This window comes from Sciurus vulgaris (assembly GCF_902686455.1).
Source record: "Sciurus vulgaris genome assembly, chromosome: 7".
NCBI classification, from domain to species: Eukaryota; Metazoa; Chordata; class Mammalia; order Rodentia; family Sciuridae; genus Sciurus; species Sciurus vulgaris.
Genome location: NC_136467.1, coordinates 15,913,937 through 15,934,566, shown reverse-complemented (window position 1 = coordinate 15,934,566; position 20,630 = coordinate 15,913,937). Strand labels below are relative to the sequence as shown.

At 44.2% G+C, this 20,630-nt stretch overlaps 1 protein-coding gene across 5 annotated transcripts in view; it reads left to right on the top strand.

Annotated features, from left to right (window-relative positions):
* PLEKHG1 (pleckstrin homology and RhoGEF domain containing G1) overlaps window positions 1-20,630 on the top strand; it is a 206,132-nt gene that overhangs the window by 134,086 nt on the left and 51,416 nt on the right. For all 5 annotated transcript variants that reach the window (XM_079146629.1, XM_079146630.1, XM_079146631.1 and 2 more), the window contains one exon: window positions 18,593-18,693. In XM_079146629.1, coding sequence (XP_079002755.1) covers window positions 18,593-18,693 — 101 coding nt within the window. The remainder of the gene's footprint in view (window positions 1-18,592; window positions 18,694-20,630) is intronic.

Sequence of the window (20,630 nt, the reverse complement as noted above, 5' to 3'; positions counted from 1 at the left end):
ACCGTTGATGTCGTTCTAGCGCCATAGGAGGCCTTCCAGTCCCTTAACCCACCAACACGGTTTGGATGCTTCTGGTGTGGAAGTTGAAGTCCAGTGGTATATTTTCAGAAGTGATCTTCTAGAAAATAAACCTACCACCGACAGAATAGTCTGCTTACACTGTTAACCTGGGGTACATTTTCAACTTAAGAACTTTTGGACACTGGTATAGTGATCACCAACGGGTATCATAAGTAGGATGTAATGACATTCCTTGGTGTTGCCCAGCTAATAGCAAGGTTGCCTTGAGTTCTTGACAATCCTGACTTGTTTCTTGAAACTTGGGGCTGGGGGTTATTGAGAGCCGTGTAAGGAGGCCCAGGTATTAGAGGATGAGTCGATCTTCGTGGGCCATTCTTCCCTGGTCACAACAGTGCGTGAGCTGAGAAGAGATTATAGACAGGGAGTGTCTTTATTCCTGTATCAAATTGGCTAAGACTCTAGAAAGAGTGCAGGTGACAGAGGGACAGAACTAGCCAAGTTCCAAAGTGCCTCCAATCAGTTCCACTGTGGCCTATGTTTTTCTCAAAATCACTCACTGTGCAGAATCACTTGGGGGAAATTGGGCTTAGGGAAAAGTGGGGGTACTGAGCACAGCACACAAAGCCTCATTTAAAAAAAGGTAGGAATCTAACAAAAATAGAGGCACAATTTTATACGTTACATGTTTGTTAAATGGTTGAAAACTACCTATATAGCATAGTTATTATGAGACTGCATAAACAAAGGCTTAACTTAGAAATCTGAATTAAATTCAGATTGTTCCCTAACATATTAATTTGGACAGGAACATGTTCATATTTTCTAAACAAACCTTCCATCAGAGTTGACTGTACGTATTTCTTTGGAGTACTGTAACGTGTTTCCCCTGCCTCTTTGCTCAGACCAAAAGATGAGAGAATACTGGTGCCAGAGAGCATGACCTGCATTTTTTTATTTCCTCCTTGTAAGAAAAACTGGCTTAAAAGAATTTCAAGTTGTCTTAGTAATGTGTTGACTCCTTTCTGAAAATGAACATGGTTGCTTGTAAATACAAACACTGTAAGAAATTTTCCTTTCAGTGAAAGAATTTGCCTACTGTGGTCAAATAGGATTGTGCTAACTATAGCATTTGCTGCCTATGAAACTCATAATACAGAGAGGAGACTTGATCTATCTGTGCTACTGATGTTAAAATTAGAGTAATATTTTTCATCTTGCAGAGTGAGCATATAAAGGACAGGAAGCATAATAAAGGAAAGTAAAACATTGATAGAAGCCGTAATTTTCACAGACATAACTGGGTTTATATATTTTATTTGCATATTCAAGTACTTTTAAAATACCCATAACTTGGGTCAGGAGATACAGCTCAGTGGTGGAGCAATTTCCCAGCATGCAAAAGGCACTAGGTTCAATCCCAAGCACAGCAAGGAAAAAAAACAAAAAGAAACGCCTCAACTAAAAGTCCCTTCCCATTCTTAGGCTTTGCTTTTAGGGCAAAATTTTTACTTTAAATGAAAGGGCATTTCAAAAAAAAACTTCAGTTAACCCAGGTGATTGAGTAGCTGTTATTACTGGTCTGCTAAAGAGCAGCTAATATATTTCAAAGACTGCCTGTGGGCAAAATTCTATTGAAGATTTGCTAAAACAGGTCCTCTGGGCTGAGCTAGAATCATGCTGCTTTTTGGGTATGTGCCATCTTGAATATTCAGTTATACCGAGTAGGTAGAAAATTATAGAATTCAAGAAATTATGTCCTAAACAAACCAACCTGCAGTTGGGAAATTTTCCCATAGCCGGAAATGTCTTCCAAAGACAAGGTGTTCCTTACACAGAGGACCATTTACCCAGGTCCCCCGCTAAACCTCTGCTAAACCTCAGGTGAGTGTCCAAACACCCCTGTTCCATGACACCCAGAGGAAAGGGGCAGCTTCTGCTGATTCATGACTTGTCAGCTCCGTAATTTAGTAGTTCACTTTCTCTGATCATTTATGTTTTCGGTCTCTCCTCTTTCCACCAAGATTGTTTTACCATTTAAAAGGAATGACTTTTTTCTACTTGTGATATTGCATGGAATTTCTAAAACCCTTTTTAATGGTAAAATAGACATACATAAAAATAACCATTTGGACCAATTTTAAGTGTGCCATTGCACAGGAATGAAGCACATTCACATTCTTGTGCAGCATGGCCACATCTATCTCCAGAACTCTCTGCATCAGGCAAACCAAAACTCTGCCAATTCAACCATAATCCCCTACCCCTTCCCTCCACCCCAAGTGTCCACCATTCTACTCTCTGTCACTGAATTTAAGCACTCTTGGTGCCCTCTTTAAGTGGAATCATGCATTATCTGTCCTGTTGTGACTGGCTTTCACTCAGCAGAGTGTCTTCAGGATCATCCTTGGCATTGAATTTCCTTCATGTTAAAGGCTGCATAATATTCTATTGTGTGTGTATACCACATTTTGTTTATCCATTTCGTTTAACCTGTCCATGCACACCTAGGTTGCTTCTAATTGCATGAGATTTTTGATATCAGAATCACACCCAATTTTAGAACAGAAAAAAGCTTAGTTAAGTCCAACTACAGATTCTGAACGAGCAAGAAGGGTTTTATTACGTATGTTTTGTAAAAGTTTACAGATGAGTTTTATAGCCCTCGCAGGCAACATTGTCTCCAATGCTTAATTGGACATCAGAAAATATTTGCTGATTAAATACTCAGCTGTAAAGATTTGCAGTAAATATTGCATGAGGAACTGGAGATCAAAGATCACAGTGACTTCTCCAACTGCAGGCAAATCCTAGCTCTGTCACTCCTTACCTTTGATCTTTAACAATTGCTTAACTTCTGTAACCTGTGTTTTTGTCTGAAAATGGGGGAGATATTGAGAACCTGGGAGGCCAGGAGGATTGGATGAGTGAATTCCGGTAAAGCACTTAGTGGAGGCCTCCCCCTGCATAACCCTTGGTGCCTGGCAGCTGCCAAAGTCCCAAACCCACAGCAAAATATTGTCAGTGCCCAGATGTATCCTACTCCTGCCTCCCATTCACTTCACCTGGAAACAGCTGGAGAAAATGAGAAGCATTTCACTGAGTGCCTCTTATGTATCAGTTAAATACTTGTGAATGAAATTTTCTAGAAACAGACCACTTCCCTTGCCCACTGACCTCCATCTCAACCATGGCTGGGGATAAACTTGGGCCTGGGTGTGTGTGAAGGGACGTGCCTGTCACTTTATCTATGTCTAGTGACCATGTACTCCAGATGAAACTGGAGCATGAGACAGACAGAGACCCAACAATTCAGGTCATTTGTGAGTTCTTGGGACAAGTCTAAAGCCATCCAGAAATTGCCTCTTCTCCCCTACTTCTAGTATACATAGCTTTTTGAGAGTGAAAAATCTTCCACAATTACTGATTTAGTGGCTCAGTGGTAGAGCACTTGCCTGGCACGTATGAGGCAGTGGGTTCGATCCTCAGTACCACATAAATGAATGAATAAAACAAAGGTCCATCCACATCTAAAAATAAATATGTTTTTAAAAAAATGATTGATTTAGCAGAATGACACCAAATTTTGGACCAGACCTTTCTGGGTTTGTCCACATGTGGTTATTAACAGACTAGTTGATGCTTTGGGAACCTATTTTGCAAACCTGTTTTGTTCTGAACTAGGAGCTCCCCACAAAGTTTCAGGGCCTGTTGGAAACAATTAGCACAAGAGAAAGGGTTATCGATAGAATATGTGGATTTACTTATATCCAAAATTATCTGGAATGTTCAAAAGATGACTTTGAGTAAGAAAATCTACTTGGAGAAAATTTCTACTTCAAAAATAGGAACGAATGCAACATCATAATGATCCCTTAGGAGAAACACACAATTAACTGGTCATCAACTAGATTTATGCCTGGGATAGTAAGCCCTCATAAACAGGTTCAAAGGGGCCATTATTTGAGCAATTAAAAGCTATCACTTGAGAAATCTGGTTAGGAGGAGCAACTGAAACCTACAGATTCTTCTAAAGCAGAGGCCACTGGTGAGACGCACCTGGGAACTTTCTCAACTCCAGCTCCCTCAGCTGCACCTGGGACTGAGGGATCCTTGTCTGTGGGGCTGGGACCAGTTTTCCTAAAGCTCTCCAGGACCCTGTAGACAGTCAGTGTTGAAATCCACTGTCCTAGCAAGAATTTTTTTCCCTTTGTTATAAAACAAACAACAGACTTTTTTAAAGCAACACAAATCACCTCCTCATCCACATGGAATGTAACAAAATCCCAAAAGGCCCAGACTTAGAAATCAAGAAGAACTGAATTTAGATCCTGGCTCTGCCATTTGCCTGTGTGGTCTTGGACAAGTCTCTCAACTTTGATAAGTTTCATTTTTTTCCCAGGTAAAACGGGAATGAGGATTGTGAAAATTAAATAAGATCAACCATGTGAAAGTGTGAGGCACAGAGAAAGCATTCAAATGAGAACCAGTAGTATTATTATATGATTGTTCATGTCACTGGTATTATTTGGACAAGGCCAGCAATTTCTAGTAGGTTTTAAAACACTACAACATTGAAATTGCTAATCTATGCTGAGGTACAATTTCAAAAAGTTATCTTGACCTTGTAATTTTAAAGGATCAGTTACAGTTGCTGCAGTTTTTAGCTTGCCTGACATGCCTACTGGTACTTGGAATTCATTTCCAATATAACAAAAGGCTCTGATGGTGGAATGTTTCAAAATTATGACTTGAGCTCAGTCAAACTGAGGTTGATTTAATAATGACCAGAGCCCTGGTCTGGACTCCAGTCCCATGCTGACAGTCAGCTGTGTACCCGTGGACAAACAGCCACTCTGACCTCAGCCTCTTCCTCTATTAATGGGACTAATTCAAAAAGTCTCAGTCTGTAGATGCCTGGCGAGCGCATCCCCACCAGCCTCAGCTCTCAAGAGGTCCTTTGAGCAGCCAAAATAGATATTTCAAACACCAAACAGTAAATCCTGTGTCTTTACCCAAAGAGAGGCCCAAGCTCTCACTAAGAGCCTATTTTACACTACATGTTTAAAATAAGCTTAATTATTTGGTTTCTTAGCCCACAGCAAATGGAGAGTGTGGGAGGAGGTGGATGTGGCTACACCAAGGAGCCAGAAGAAAGAACCCCTTGGACCAATTAATTTAAGGCCATTAGGGATGGTGCAGACTCACCTCAGTCACCCTGGTGACTTGTTCTTGTGAGTTACAGTCCACAGCAGAACTGAACTCCCTTCTGATGCACCTGGATACAAGAAACTTTCGCATCTTGTTAGCAACAGCATCTAAAAGGCCTTGCCTGATGCCGGGCCTTCATCAAGAGTGGAAATTTAATTGTAGTTAACTTTTCAATTTTATTGTGGCAAAATACACATACACTGAAGTTCCAGCCACGATTCAGTGGCATTAAATATGCTCAGTGTCTTGCAGCCACAGCTGCTTCGGGCTCCAGCGCATCTTCACCCTCCCCAACAGAAACTGTACCCACTAAACAGTAGCACTCATCCCAGGACGTCGTTCCCGCACCCCAGTCTGCTTTTGGTGTCTGTGAAGTCCCCGTTCTAGGTCCCTCATGCCAGTGGAAGTTTTGTCTTCGTGTAGTATTTGTCCGCTGGTGTCTGGCTGGTTTCATGTAGCATGCTCCCAAGGTACCTCCGCCTTGTATACGTGCAGAATTTAATCATAGCTAATTCTTAACACTCAGGGAAAGTTCTTATGCGACAGCTGATTCCTGAACAAGTGTGAGATGGCACTTCATGTTAAAAAGAAAAAAAAGGTAAGAATCTTCCTTATTCTGTAAAGAGGAGGGTTTTGAAAATAATCAGAGGTGCCCAGAAGCTGCAGCCTGTCTCCAGCCCAAAGGGAGATGAAGGCTTATTCTAACTAAGTTTCTTTGTTTTGTTCAACTAGTATAAAGAAACCCCACCCAGAAAGCAGGCCACAAGCAGTAGCGAGAAGCTACAGCCTGATTTTGCTGTTTCAAGTGGCAAAATCCTTCCTCACTTCTTTCCCCAACGTGCTGCCTACAGGAGCGTGTGTGTGGTGTGTGTGTGTGTGTGTGTGTGTGTGTGTGTGTGTGTGTGTGCGCGCGCGCGCGCCATTCCTTTAAACGATACTCTAAAATACGTCAGCTGGGGAAACCAACATTTTTGTCACCATGACAAGTGTTCCTTCCGCTTGGGGACAGGGCTTACTGTCCCGCTGTTAACCTTTCACTAAGCTCTAAGTGGGACATGAGGAAGGAGGGGAGCCGGGAGCCGGCCACAGTAAGTGTAGCTCTGCTGAGCGGACTGCCGCCTTTGTCCCCGTTCCCACAAAGCGGAGGCTAAGTCACTCGCCGGGGGTCTGTTTATGGCTCCACAATGGAGTAGCAGATGCCAGGGCCCAGAGAGCAGCAGAGACTTAATCTCCTTTTGATTAGAGAATCCTTTCTCATGCAGATGCCCGAGCCGGGCGGGTGGGACAGTTAAAAATGAGCTGCAGAGTTCAGGAGCCTTGGCCCTCCACACTTCAGAACGCTGTCCCTGCAACAAAAGAGGCAACTGCAGAAGAATGTTGGGCTGGGTGACTACTCGGTGCCGCTCAGGCCCTGAGGGAGGGGAGGGCTGGGCTCAGTTACCCCTGGCCTGCCCGGCTCTGGGTGGACGGATCAAGTTTCCAGGAATTTCTCCCCAGAGCTAAAGCACAGCTCCTACGCATGGGCATGGCGGACAGCTTCGTGGGAGAGGAGGAGCTACAGATGGTTTTTATGGCTCTGTGTGATGGTTTGCCTATGCTTCCTCAGTCACGGAATTACAATCAGAAAGCTCAGAGGAGCACCTGGCCCCTGAGACAGAGGGTAGGAAGGATCCGAGGAGATCCAGGGAAGAGTCTTGAAGGATGAGTTCACCAGGTATGGGTGAGCAGGAGGGACAGTTCTGGCAGCAGAAATGGAAGAGGAAATAGGGGGAACAGGGCACAAGGAACTCTGGGACAGAGCAGCAGAGCGCGTGTGCTGATGGGAGCAAGGAGGGAGAGGGATCTTGAAAGTGGTCAACACTGAGCCTACCTGGGAGCAGGACCAGGGACCCTGAAGGACACTCTGCTGCAGGGTGGGAGACGTCACTGTAGGCTTTACACAGGAGCCCTTCTCCCCAACTTAGCTTTAGAAATCCTTTGAAAGTTGGATGGGTACGTCAGACTGGAGGGATTGGTTAGCAAGTCCTGCACCTTCAGGCCTCCAGATGAGAGAATAGACATTTGCAGAAGAGACATGCAGGAGTGACAGGAATTATCTTCTGGCAATACAGCAGAAGGCAAGGGTCTTGGAAACTTGGGTGGCCCACAGGACTTTTCATGCCTTTATCTCCCATAACTATCTGTGGACTCTCTCCTGCCACTGATGGATGAGAACTAGCTGCTCAAGGTAATTAGCCTTCCAACGTCACTATTAATACCAATGGAGAGCTTGGTGTAATTTGTTTAGAGTTCATTTGCTTTTGAACCAAAAGAGGTTCTGATCCAGCCTATCTCCCAGGCCTACTGAGGAGGAAACTGGGCCCCATAAAGCCACAGGGCAGGTATTGAGTGCTGAGCCCTCATACCAGGCACCTGTAATGGACCCTGGTGTTCAGCCCCTGAATGATGAGGAGGTGTGGCTTTGTATGATTCCCATATAAGAGCTAAAGCAGCAGAATCTTATCATGGTGAATACCCTGCCCATGGTCTGGACCTTAAGCCCAGGCTGCCTGACTTAGTGTCTGGTGGATTTCCACCATGCTGCACCTGGAGACTAGGCCTCCCAGGATGGACCCGGTGCCCTGTCCCCACTCTGCTTTGTCCTTGCATAAATCCCCTGTCCTGAGACAGCAGGTTTGCAGTTTGCATCTACTGTAAGAAAACGCCTGGAACCTGCTTCTGTTCAGACTACAAGACGACTACTATAGAAATTCATGGAATCTCTTGAAAAATGTCACTTAAGGAAACCTTGTCCTATGAGCACATTTTCTTTTGCCCTTTCTCTTCTGTCTCTCTACCTCGGTCACACTGTCTCTGTTAGTTCTGTATAACAGGATGGCCATGGACATTGTGCTTTAAGGAGGAGAGAAAAAACTGTTTCCCCAAATCATACATTTCAGCCCTTGGGCATGAATTGGGACCAGGCCTCCATGACAGAATGACATAAGGAAATCTTTTCATGTGTCCCCTGGCTCAGCACTTTTGTGGAAGTCAAGTTTCTAGGGAATATTCCATCATGTGGGGAACCCACTTTGCTGAGGAAGGACCCCTCCATACCCATTTTCTCATCTGCTGGTCCTCTGCCTGCTTCTTGCAGATCATCAAGCCCATGACTGTTTCTGTATCAATAAATAACTCTGGACTGAGATTTTACTGTGATGAGATCAACGACAATATAACCAGAGAAGCAATCAGATATCTCCTCGGGGCTTCTCGTTGTTTGGAGTAGTGTGAATGGAATAGTTTAGTCCCTGTACTTCCAAATTTAGCGGTGGATTACCTAATGATGCCAGAGGATAGTCATGTTCGTCCCTCTCCAAAAACAGCCCAGAAAGAGGTCAGCCCTTGTGTGGATGCTTTATTTATATATATATATATATATATATATATATATATATATATATATATATATATATATATATATAAAAAACCTCATTGCATTGCAATTTTTAAGTAAAAAAGCTTGACCCTAACCCTAAGGTCATTGTCAGTTTGTATGACTAAGTCCGTGGGAAGTTGATCCAATGGCAGTCAGCTTGTTCCTAGTCCTAGTTAATATTGTCCAGGTAGTCACCGCCTTCTTCATCAGGTTGCAACTCTTGTTTCAGGGTCGGAGTTCCAAGAAAGTGAGCACACATAACACAAAGCATTTGTCATTAGGTCTTGTTTCTTATCCATGAAATGAACACTGTCTAAGCACCTACAGTATACAGACCAGGTTGCCATGAAAATTATTTATATTACTGTTCTGGTCTCCATAAAATATCTGGAAAAGTATTTCAATCTATTAAATAAATCATTACTATGTTAGACAGTAATTAACTAATTACAGTAATTAACTCTAACTACATTGGTAATGTAGATGTGGATGAGCTGTAGCTGCTTGAATGGACTATTACTTGGTGTCCTTGTTTCAAAATGTCTGGTCCTCTAGAATTGAGTGCTCAGGTGATCTGTGGGTCATGATTTGATGTGTGAATAGGAAATGCTTTTGCTGCTGAAATCAATAACTATTTTGATGTCCAGCGAAGGCTTTTAAGTCATCAATGTTCCAAAACGATGTGCAGTTCAGGGAAGAAATGGGAACACCCTGAAAAATCTCGGACTGTCAGTTGTGCACAGGAGTGTGTGTGTGTGTGTGTGTCTGATGTTGCTTGAAGACATTTACGTGTACACGCTCAGGTGTAAAGAGGTGGAACGCCCACCACCACCAGCTCACCACCCCTGTAGGTCCTGCCTCCAGCGCATCACGGTCTGCCCCTGAGCATCCTCTGTGCCTGCAGAGCTGCTGCTTTTCCTCTGACTTTAGAGTGATCTTAATTTCAGGCCAGCTCCTGACTCTCCAGCTTTAAAACACTCTGATCTCATTGCCAGACTGCTTTGTGATACTTAGGGTGCAGTGCTGGAAGAGCTAAAGTAATTTATTTGTGACAATTCCTCATGACTGTTCTGCAGAGAGAGCTATAGTGTCATGTCTGTAAAGAAGAACCAGGTAACTGACCGATGTGGGGTGAACAGCCAGGGAAGTGGAATGTTTTGAAGGACTAGAGAGCCATGCATGGGTGACCAGGAAGGAAGAGTGGGTGTGTTTGGTAGGCTCCTACCTGCTCTCTAGTAAAAACTACTTTTAACCCCTAGAATAAACCAATCAGCACATGTCTCTCTTGTTAAGGTTTAAAACCTTTGAAGCAAGAGTGCAGGGTTTCTACGCCCTGGCTATCATCTGCCGATCCTGGTTCAAATGTGACTTGAGTCATTATTCTCTGTGTGACCTTAAAAGTCACAGAACCTTTCAAAACTCCCAGCAAAAGAAGATGAACAATGGAACCCATCTCCTAGCACATGAAGAAGACTAAAGAGATAAGCATAAAGGGGAGAGCAGTAACAGGCAGTAAATTCTAAAATAATAATAATGATGATAAATAGTGAAAGGGTTAAAATTCAGATTATCTAATAATATATATTTATTTTACTGACCTTTTATTTTTTGCACCATATAAAAAAATCCCTCAGGCTTTATTTAATTTTCCTTAATTACTGTGTTTCAAAAATTATACCGGCAGCGCTTTGATTATAATTGAGATGGATCAGTTTCTTATTTTCTGGCCCTTCAAGCCTTGCCAAGTCCTTGCATCCTCTACTGCCTTGCTGGGCATCCCCATTTCTACTTCAAGGATTACAGCCATGTCTTAACTGTGTCTCTCTGCTTCCTTAGCCGGCTTGGGACCTGCCAGAGTAAAAAAGCAATAATAGGCCTAAAAGCAATAAAAAAGCATAAAAGGAGAGATGGAGAAAGAGAAGGCAACTTGCAAAGACCATTTTCTAGAAAGTGGGTAATAAACGTCCTTCACTTACCTATTTCAGAAGACAAAATTATAGGCTGGGGAATGCAGCTAGTGGTGGAACACTCACTTAGCATGCATGAGGCTCTGGGTTTGAACCCCAGCACTGCAGAAGAAAAAAAAGAGAGAATCACAACAAGTTTATTTTAAAGATCTTAATCGACTTTATTTGCCATTCTATAATCAGGCAACACCTCATTCTACAAAATAGTGTGAATATTCTGATGAGTTAAACCGAGGCTTGGCTTTATAGATAGAAAAGGGGTTGAGGAAGCAGAAACAGAACAAAAAGCAGATTGTTTCAAATTTCTTATAGCTCTGAAACAGAAGGGATGTCTTATCATGTAGGCTTAGGTGACGTGTCCCCTTTTGATTGGTTGCTGTGAATCTCCAATTATTTTTGGAAAACCAGCCCTTAGTATAAGTGACTCCATTCTGGTCTGGTCTGTTCTGTTCTGCTGGGGCCAGTGCAGGAGGCTAATCCAAAACAATGGCCTCCTGCAAAATATAATTAAACCTGTCCAGTCAGGGCCCACTGAGAGCCTGGTTCTGTGCTTTTCTCCAGATATTCTGGTAAACACTGGTTGTCCATTTTGAAGATTTTTAAACTTGTTATATATTTGTTTTGGGATATAAGCGTATCCAGAAACACAGAGTATCACAGAAATGCTTTTTTTTTTCCTTCTGAAAATGATAGGATTAAAGAGTGTACACACACACACACACACACACAAGGAATGGTAGCTTACAAATAAGCAAAGAAAGATATTTCACTATGTGGCAGGACTTCCTCATGCCTGTGTGCCCTCCTCTTTTATTTCAAGGAGAGTTTTTGCCTATGAGAATGTTGTCAATGTAATTTGCAAACTTTATGCATGGTTTTTAAATAAATATTTAAAAATAAATATTTAAATAAATATTTAACAGAGCAATGGCAAATTAAGTTTTTCTGCTGTATTATTATAGTCAGGACTCTTGGAGAACTTTTCTAATAGTCTTAACTAAGTGGAATACATGAGATTAATTTTAGTGTTGTATTTGTACCAAAATTATTTCCAATCATGATAGCATTCTTCAGATTATATTTGGAGGCATTGATATGGAGATAATACATGGTATCAGTATGAAGTAAATAAACAATTGATTTCTATAATACCTGTCAGAAGTCGAGGGAAAACCGGGCATCCTTTAAGGACTTTTTAATGTATTAATGCAATCCTGTCTCTTAAGATCTTGTGTTTATCACTGGATTACTGCGGGTTCCCAGTTTATAAATGTCTCTGCTTAAAGTCTTTGGTGGGGATCAAATTTTCCCGGTTGTCCTCAAGCGAAGGCCTGTTTCTCTGCCTACTTAACATGTCTGCTTTTAACAACACCTCCGCTCCCACCCCTCTCCCCAGGTCGTCCCCTCCCCAGATCCTCTCTGGGAAGACCAGGCCAAATCCTGCCCCTTCCAGGCCTGGCTTCCTCTCCTCCCTATGAGGAAACCCTTAGTTCCCTCCTTTCAGGAAGAAGTAGGGAGACAACGGAGACAGGCACCAGTGTCATTTGTCACGGCTTAGCAAGAAGGCCATTCCCGACATTGTTGACTGAAGTTTCATGTATTAAAAGTATTATAGAAGGTAAAGGAGGATAAAACCTCCCAGTTTTGTTTTCCTTTTTCTCTCCACTAAAACTTCTGTAAGCCATTGACAGACTTCTCATGTTGCCAATAGGTTCAGCCTCTGTGTGAAAAATCAGGAGAACTCTGAAAGGGGACCTGGTATCACGACAGAGCGACTTTGAACTCTCATGGGGGAGCTGGGCTCCTCCCCTGCCACCCTTCCCCGCTCTTCCTCTTTCCCTTTTCCTCCAGGGTCTCTCTTCCTGCTGTGTCTTCCCCTCTTTCTCCCCCTCCTCCCTCCGCTCCTCTTTTTTCCTTTCCTTCTCTGCCCTCTTCAGTGATGGTGGCAGGAAGATCGGTGGCGATCCTCCTTCGTTGTATTTTTGGCACGGTGCTCGGTGGCCTGGGGTCTGCATAATGCAGACTTGGGAAACAAGGTCCCTACAATAAGGGCCTTTGTTTCCAGTCGGAGCCCCTCGGGTCCCATTCCAGTTCCTTGGGTACCTTCCTGGGTGGATGAGGAGAGAGATTGGCTTGCAGAGTAGACTTCTGATGCGCTCTCGCAGGCCACAGCAGGAATTTCCACTCTACACCCTTTCAGGGGCTTATTTGGAAGAAAGAAATATAAAGGGTTTCTTTTATTTGCAATTGTATCCCTAGATACTCTCCAAACGCTTGTAAATAAATGGTTGTACCGTGACTTCATTTTAAAGTGTTTTTCTCCTTTGCCCTCTTGTGACCACGTAAAGGGACAGTAATCATATGGTCTCAACACTGCCTCTCAACACCCCCGGCCCCTTCAGCTGTGCCTCATAAGTAATGTCTGTCCTCCCCAACATCTTTATTAAATATATTCTTATAACGCTATCCACTGGGATAGGATGCAGACATGGTAAAAAAAAAAAAATGAGAAAGAACTATATTTATAAACAGGAATTAGGTATATCTGCATCTATTGAGTAGAAGAAATAAAATCGTGACTCCAACGTAGAGTTTCATTTTTGACAGCTGTGACTGTCCCCCAGCACGTGACCTGGAAGCATGGATAGCATGACGCCAACCAGAGCTCTCTCTGGAGAATGACTTTGGGGACAGAGAAAAGGCCCCGGGGAAAGGCAGCGCGTCCCCTTCTGTGCTCTGACTTGTCAGAAGTTTGCTGTCCCCGCAGGGGAGGCTGGCCAGTGTTGATGTGGCCACTCCTGGCCCCGCTCTGATGAATAGGCTCCCTACCCAGGTTCCCAGGAGCAAGTGCTCATGGTCCTGTCCTCCTCCCTCGTCTCGCCCTCGGCTACGAGCGTCTTTTTTCTGCCTTCAGGGCTCACCAGGGCCAGCTAGTGACTCCAGGCGTCCTCCTTTCATCTCCTCCTTCCTCCATCTGCAGCCTGCTCATGGTTGGATGGAGGGACGGATGGACAGGGCACTTGATATGTCCTCCCTGGTCCTGCCTCCCTTCAGGTACCTCCCTATCACTCTCTTCCCTCTACAGCCAAACCCCTCACAGTTCACTCTCATCTGTCACTCCTCTTCCAAGTCAGTCCACACCTGGTCATTGAACCTGGGAGTCCACTGGTCCCCATGTTTCCTGAGACTGCTCTAGAGGAGTGGGGAAAGCTCTTGACATGCTCTGGGCTTCAAACCCGCTGCCCTCACTCAGGAGGATGCTCCTCCCTCAGGGCAGCCCCGCTCTCAACTGGCTTTGCTAAACCCTCTGTGTGCAAGGGCTGTTGGGTGTTTTCCCGGAGAGACTCTCAGGAGCCCCTTCCTGCTGGTGCAGGCCTGCTGACCCCTGCTGGTGCTGCAGTCTGCTGGCCCCAAGTCTGTGAAGCTGCACCCTGGTGGCCAGGTGCTTGACACAGTCCTGGACCTCAGCTCTGTCAGTAAGATGGAGCCAAAGCTGTGTGGAGGGCACGCCAGCTCCCCGCAGAGCCTTCGAGCACGTGCTCACACGTCCTGTCCTGATCACCCCTCCTTGGGGATGTCTCTTGTCACCCCAGCCATAACACACCCAAGTCTGACGTATCATCAGGGTGCAAGGGGGTGGGGGCACTGGTCAGGGATGTGTGGCTCTGAGTCATGATTCATGCAGAGGACAGTGGCTGCAAAATAAAGCCCATATTTCTTGTCAGAGCTTGGACCCTGATAAGAACAAGGCGAGTGAGCCTGAGCCACGCAAAGACCTACTGTCTAGATTAGCTCAGCCAAATTATAGGCCTTGGCTCCTCCTCACCACAAACCCCAGAGAGGTCTTGAAATATTTCATCTTGTTGTGAGGAAATCCAGTCCAGAGGGTACCTGCCCATCAGAAAGGCCTAGAAGTGCCCTGCCAAGGCCTCTGCAGAACAAGCCAGCAGGAGCCAGCCCTAGGCTAGTTTTCCTCACCTGCCACTTGGGAAAGAAAAGCAGAAGAGAAGAGAAAAGCCTATGGCTTTGTCTTCCTGCTGCAGCCTAGCAGAAGAGGAGACGGAGGGTCCTAGTACTCACTGACTTTAGCAGCCCCACTGCCACAAGCAGATGATCACATGTCCTCTGAGGAGCAGGTGGAGCCCCACCCAACCATGGAGTGGAAAACAAGAACAGAAGCCCCAGACTTCCTTCTCCTGAAACCCAGAATGGTGGATCATTTGCTTGGGCCATGTTCTTTCTCTAGACTCTCCTTTCTCTCATTAAAGACCTCTTGTCCCATAAACTCTCCCTTCTCCACCCAGAGGTCTGCTCACCTGCCCTGCCATACAAGGCTTCTAAGTGGCCTTTTTTATCGCCTATACTCTACTTCTGTACCCAGGCTGGAATGATCTTTGACCTCACTACATCCTCAGTGGCCACTGCCCCTACATGGCAGGGAGGTCTCCATGATCTGTCCATCACTGCAGCCACACCCTCCTGTCTGGATGCTCCTGCGCATGCGCAGCTCTTTCCCGCCTATCTCAGTTCCCAAGGTCCTGCCTGCCCCGAGACCAGCCCGTCTCCACTCCTTTCCGTGTCCTGACTTTTCGTTACCCTGTGCCTGTGTTTTCTTGCTTTCTCCTGGATGCCGTGGTCTCCTTCCTCTCTTCTCTATATTCAAACCCCTCCTCATCTCAAAGATTAGCTCTTTCTGAACCACCACCTCCTCCTCGAAGCCTCTCTCTCCTTCCTGGACTGGCCACTTACCCCTTTGCCTTAGGTCCCTCCCACCCTGATTATTTCAGTCGTACAGCTAGAACACTGAACTGGACCTACCTGTTTACACTTGGACCATACAGGGAGCTCCTAGGGGAAGGTAGGATGTGCGGTTCACTTTTTAGAATTCCCAGCTTATGAAGCAGAACTTGGCACACATTCTTATGTCCTCAAAAAGTGGGGTGGGAGGGAAGGGTTTGTATGAATGAACGGGAGTGTGCTTTTAAATTATACGTGGATATGCAAATGTAAGCCTAGCTTCAGTGGTATCTCAGTTGAGTACATGGCAGGTACTTTCTGGAAAAGGAGGAGGAATTGGAGAAATGGGAAAAGATGCATTCTCCAAAACAGAGAGAGAGAGTTTTCTTACAAACTGTTGATACCCTGATGCTTTTGTAAAATACAATAAGAAAATGAATTTTGAGAAAAATTAAAAGAGAATAAGACCTACCACATACAAGCACAGATGAGTACCTTGAAACTGGTGGTTAATTGTCCTGTCAAACTATTGTAAAAGTTTTCTGCATGCTCACTTTCAACTTCTGTTCTTACCTCGTTGCAGATCAGGAACAGTTTGCAAACTAGTTCCTGTCCATTTACTCTACCGTAAGTTAGACTCTATTTGGATATTTTCAATAACAGCCCATAGAATAAAAAGTTAGTGAGAGGAACACACTCATGTGCAAGTCTAATGATGGAGACCATAAGGACATAAACTAATTAGAAAATAGAGGAAATTTAAAATTGCGAATTGGAAAATTATTGGAATGGAAAAAAGCCCTTTCAGTATATCTCACTGCTCACTACCCCCACCCCCAAAATGGGGGGAATGCATTGATACTCTTAGAGAATAATTGTTTTAATGCAAAAGTTTTAAATTGATCCTTCATTGTTAACAGTAGGATAGCCAAAGGTGGCGACATCAAGTCAATAAAATTAATAAGCAGAACAACAGGCTCTAATAAATATCATTGGTAGCCTTACTCTGTCATTTTGAGCACAAAATGAACTGTTATTATCACTGTGCTTTAAACCTCTCATTTCGGCTTCAGATGATTATAGCTGTAATGGAGACCTTGCTACTGAGTTTTCAGTAAAAACCCATACCGAGTTAAAAGTCTCATACTTAGAAGCTTAATTATGAACAGCAGAGGGAACGTGCTGTGGCCATATGACTTTGATCTCTTTTCTAGAGTGACCTACAAAATCTTGGACTCCCTGTGATCTGTTTTCTCAATAATTTCAGAAAACAAGCACCTTTTAATATCCAGCATCTCTACCATGGATGCTGAGGTTTTCAAATCTCTCTATTAGAGATGGGCTGTCATTGTTGGAAACGGGAGTCTTTATTTCCACATGAAACTGTTCAAGCCCTTATCCCCATCTTTCTCTCACATGAAGAATTTAGTCTTGGGTTTCTGCAGGCGAGCAAGCTTTGTACTTGAAACATAGAAAAGGATTTTTCCTTCTCTTTTAAAGCCCCAATGCAGAATGTCTGAAGCCAGCCAGGTGAATTTGGGGTGCCTGCCTCACCTCAAGTCCACCTCTTAACCTGCTGCGTTGGTGTGGATCATGGCTATCCAGATTCTTCTGCGTTACCTTCTTAACTTTGCATGCCACATGTTCTTTAAAAATGTTCAGCAAGGTATTAAACTATCCTCCAATGTAAGCATTCAAAGCAAGTTGAGTATTTGCCCATTATCTTGTACCATGTGTGATCTAACAGAAATATTGATGGACACATTTGATTTTTCTTTTGGGGAAGTACAAGTTTGTTCAAAATGTACTCTAACTTCAGTTCCCACCTTCCTTAGCTTCTCTTATTTGGGCATTAACTGCCCCTCCTCTGCAGGTGCCTAAGCTCATCCATTACCATCATTCATGGCAGTAAGGAGAACAGGCATTGCTTTCGAGGGTTTTTATGCCACTACACGTAAATTTGTGATTCTGGTACCTTAAGAGATGTCCACGTTCTTAAAGAAAATCCGTTACCAATAAAGCTTGGTTTAAAAAAAAAAAAAAGTTTATGAGCATTGTTTCACGTGTGACAATGATTTTGGTTTGAAGAAACTAGAATGAAAACTTAGGTATGCAAACCATACTGTGTGCTACTTAAGAAAGTCGTCGGGGAAGCCTTTGCCTTTTGTGAAGGAACAAAAAGAACTGAGAGAATGAATATGGATTATGAAAAGGGGTGGGGAAGAGTCATCTGATGGCTCTTCCATCCAGGCGCTCTTTGCACTGTCTCGTCTGGGCTGCGCCTCACTGTGGGGCGATTGCTCCCTGGTCTGCCTGACCGGCCCCGCTGGCTTCCTGCGGGCTGCAGAGCGCTCGCTCCCTTTGGTGGAGAGCCTCGCTGCGTGGTTCAGCCCCGGGCAGGGATTGTATTTATTTATTTATTTATTTTATTTTACGTTATTTCAGCTGTTTTCACTTTTTTCTTGATTGCTTTCTCGCCTCCCGCAGAGTTCTTTCTCCAGCATTGCAGGGGCGAGGGTAGCTCAGTTATGAACCCTGCAGCACACGCGGGCGGGAAGCCCTTTTCCCCTTTCTCAGCAATCCAGAGCCGCTCGCCTTGTCGGTTCAACCCGCTGGAGATCTGGACCCACCGGAGATCTGTGTGGAAGCGGTTTCTATGTTAAAACCTCCAAAACCAGCACAGAGTGTTCCCAGGGCTCAAGGCTACCGCCTCTCACATAGCCTAAGCCTCACACGTGTGCTAATTATCTTAAAAGCCCCTTTTTTTCCAGTAAATTCGTATTTGAAGAAGAATTTGGTTCTCTACTTGAACAACTGATAACTTTATGACTTAAAGGTTATGTTTAAAATGACTCTGTCACATTTTGGAATTTTTATTTCTGGTTTCCCACTGTGTGAAGTTTGGAGTCTTTTATCATTTAAGTCAGTCAAAGAAACAGGAGGCCTTATGCCCAAACTGACACTATTAGTAACTGTTGCTGCTCCTCATCTAGGAAAGCTCTAGTACCTTCCAACACTCCGGTGTATACCATGCTCTCTCTCTGGGCTAAAATTTCAGGTTCTCTAGATAGGCAGAGTAATCATTAATGAGGGAGCCGCTCTGTATTCTCACAGTAGAGTTAATGAGCACATCAGTATCATAATCCTTTGAAACAGATGTGAATGGCTCGTCTTGCATAATTAAAGGTGACCTGGAAGAGGTCAGGTGTGTTTAAGACATCCTTCTTGTTTGACTTCACAGGATTACCTCGACTGTATCAGGGACCAGGCAAAACTTCCCCTGGGGACTGAAGACAGAGCTGCCCTTTTTGGAAACATACAGGACATCTATCACTTCAATAGGTAAGTTGATCCTCACAAGACTGTTCTTACATGGGAGCATCATGAATTTTTCTCAAATACTGGCTAAGAAAATTCACTTGTAATTCCTGGTTCTGCTTCCTACATTCTTATGGGCCATCATGAAGTTCAAGTTCTCCAACTAAAAGCATCCTTGTTTCCTATGTGATTCTCATGTATATTCTCTTCGGTATTCTATCCCTCTCCATCCTTCTGGCTTAGAGAAGAGACCTGTTTGCCCCGGAGGTGCATGGAAACCCTTCTTCCACAACAGAACATCCCTCAGTAACACTCGCCTGGTCTCCAGTGTCCACACCTAGGCTGGATTTTCTGTGAATTTCCTTCTGCCTCAGGAGTGGGCTGGACACAGCAAACATACAGTCAATCCTTTAAGTTATAATTATAATTAATTTAATTTAAAATCCATTTAATTAATAATCATTTCAAATCATTTAATTCAGACATCTATTAGTACCTACTAGGTGGCAAGCACTGGGCTAGAAAATGACCCTAGCAAACAAGAGGAGGAACTGAATGGAGTGGAAGAGAGTACATCGGTTATTGTAATCCACAGTTAGACTGGAAGACAAGTTAGTAGGTGGGCTAACCACAAGGGTGCTGATGTTCAGCACACGGGGATTCGTATGCCACCTAAGCCATGCACAGGCCTTGGGTGAGTCTTCAAACAAACTGAGATACCTCCCTCCCTTCGAGTCTCTGGTCAAATCTTACTCTCTACCAGGTTCATGGGGTGCTCCTTTCTCACCCCCTACCCCTTACCTCCTTTCCCCCGCAGCACTTGTCAGTTTCTAACATAGTGCATGGTAGACTTTTATATTACGTCTGTTGTTTCTTTCCTCCCCACCTCACTCGCAGAACGCTCTACAAGAACAGGGTCCTGTTTAGTTACTGCTGCACGGTCTAAAACAGCTTCTGGCCCATAAGAAACATCCTCACTTGTTGAATGAATGAGTGGAAATGCTAGGAAACGCCATCTCCCGGGCCATTATGAAGCTTTAGTAAACTGATAGACCCATCGAAATAAGAGCCAGTTAAGATGCGGAGTTTGTTATAGTAAAATGTCTTCTGCCCTGCCCTGTCCTTTTGTGAATGGTAATGCAGGCTTAGTCCTACTCTTCTTTGCTCACTAAGATTGGTAAAGGTGAGGCTGTGGGGCCAGGATCCCTGTGTCCTTTGCCACCCTTGAATCCCTGACACCTCGCAGCAGCCTCGCTTCTGGGCATCATCTTGGACCAGCTGGCCCTAAACCCCAGGCATTCGTTGAGTTGATTTAAGTCATCCTTTAAGGGGCTGGGGTTGTGGCTCAGTGGTGGAGCACTTGCCTGGCATATGTGGGGCACTGGGTTCAATCCTTGGCACCACATAGAAATAAATAAATCAAACAAAGGTATTGTATCTATCTACAACTAAGAACATTTTTAAATAAACAAGTAAGTAAATAAATCATCCTTTATGCTGAAAGTCTTTGACAGAGAAATGCCAGTTTCATCAGCATTTTGCCCTTGACTCTCCACTTGGAAGCCAGTGTGAGTCAGTGGTTTCCACCTGTGCTGCACAAGGGAACTCGAGTCACCTGCGAAGTTTTTGAAAACCATCCAGTGGCTGGATCCTCTCTCCAGAAATTCTGACTCATTGTTCTGGGGTGGGGCTGGGGCATCAGAAATTTTCAAAAGGTCCTCAGGTGTTTGTACTGTTCAGTCATGGTTCCGCTGTCTTGGAAAAATTAACACAATAATAAGCTAGAGAAAGGGCCTAAACAACTGAACTTGAGATGCAGAACCTGTATGTTCTTAGTACTGTGTTGATGGGAACACAGGCCTCCATTAGCTGTTGCTGGTGGTGAACTCCCATGAGCCTCTGCCTGGCTCCCCTTCGGAGCCCACTGGACTCTCAAACCTGGAAAGAGGCGAGAGGGTTAG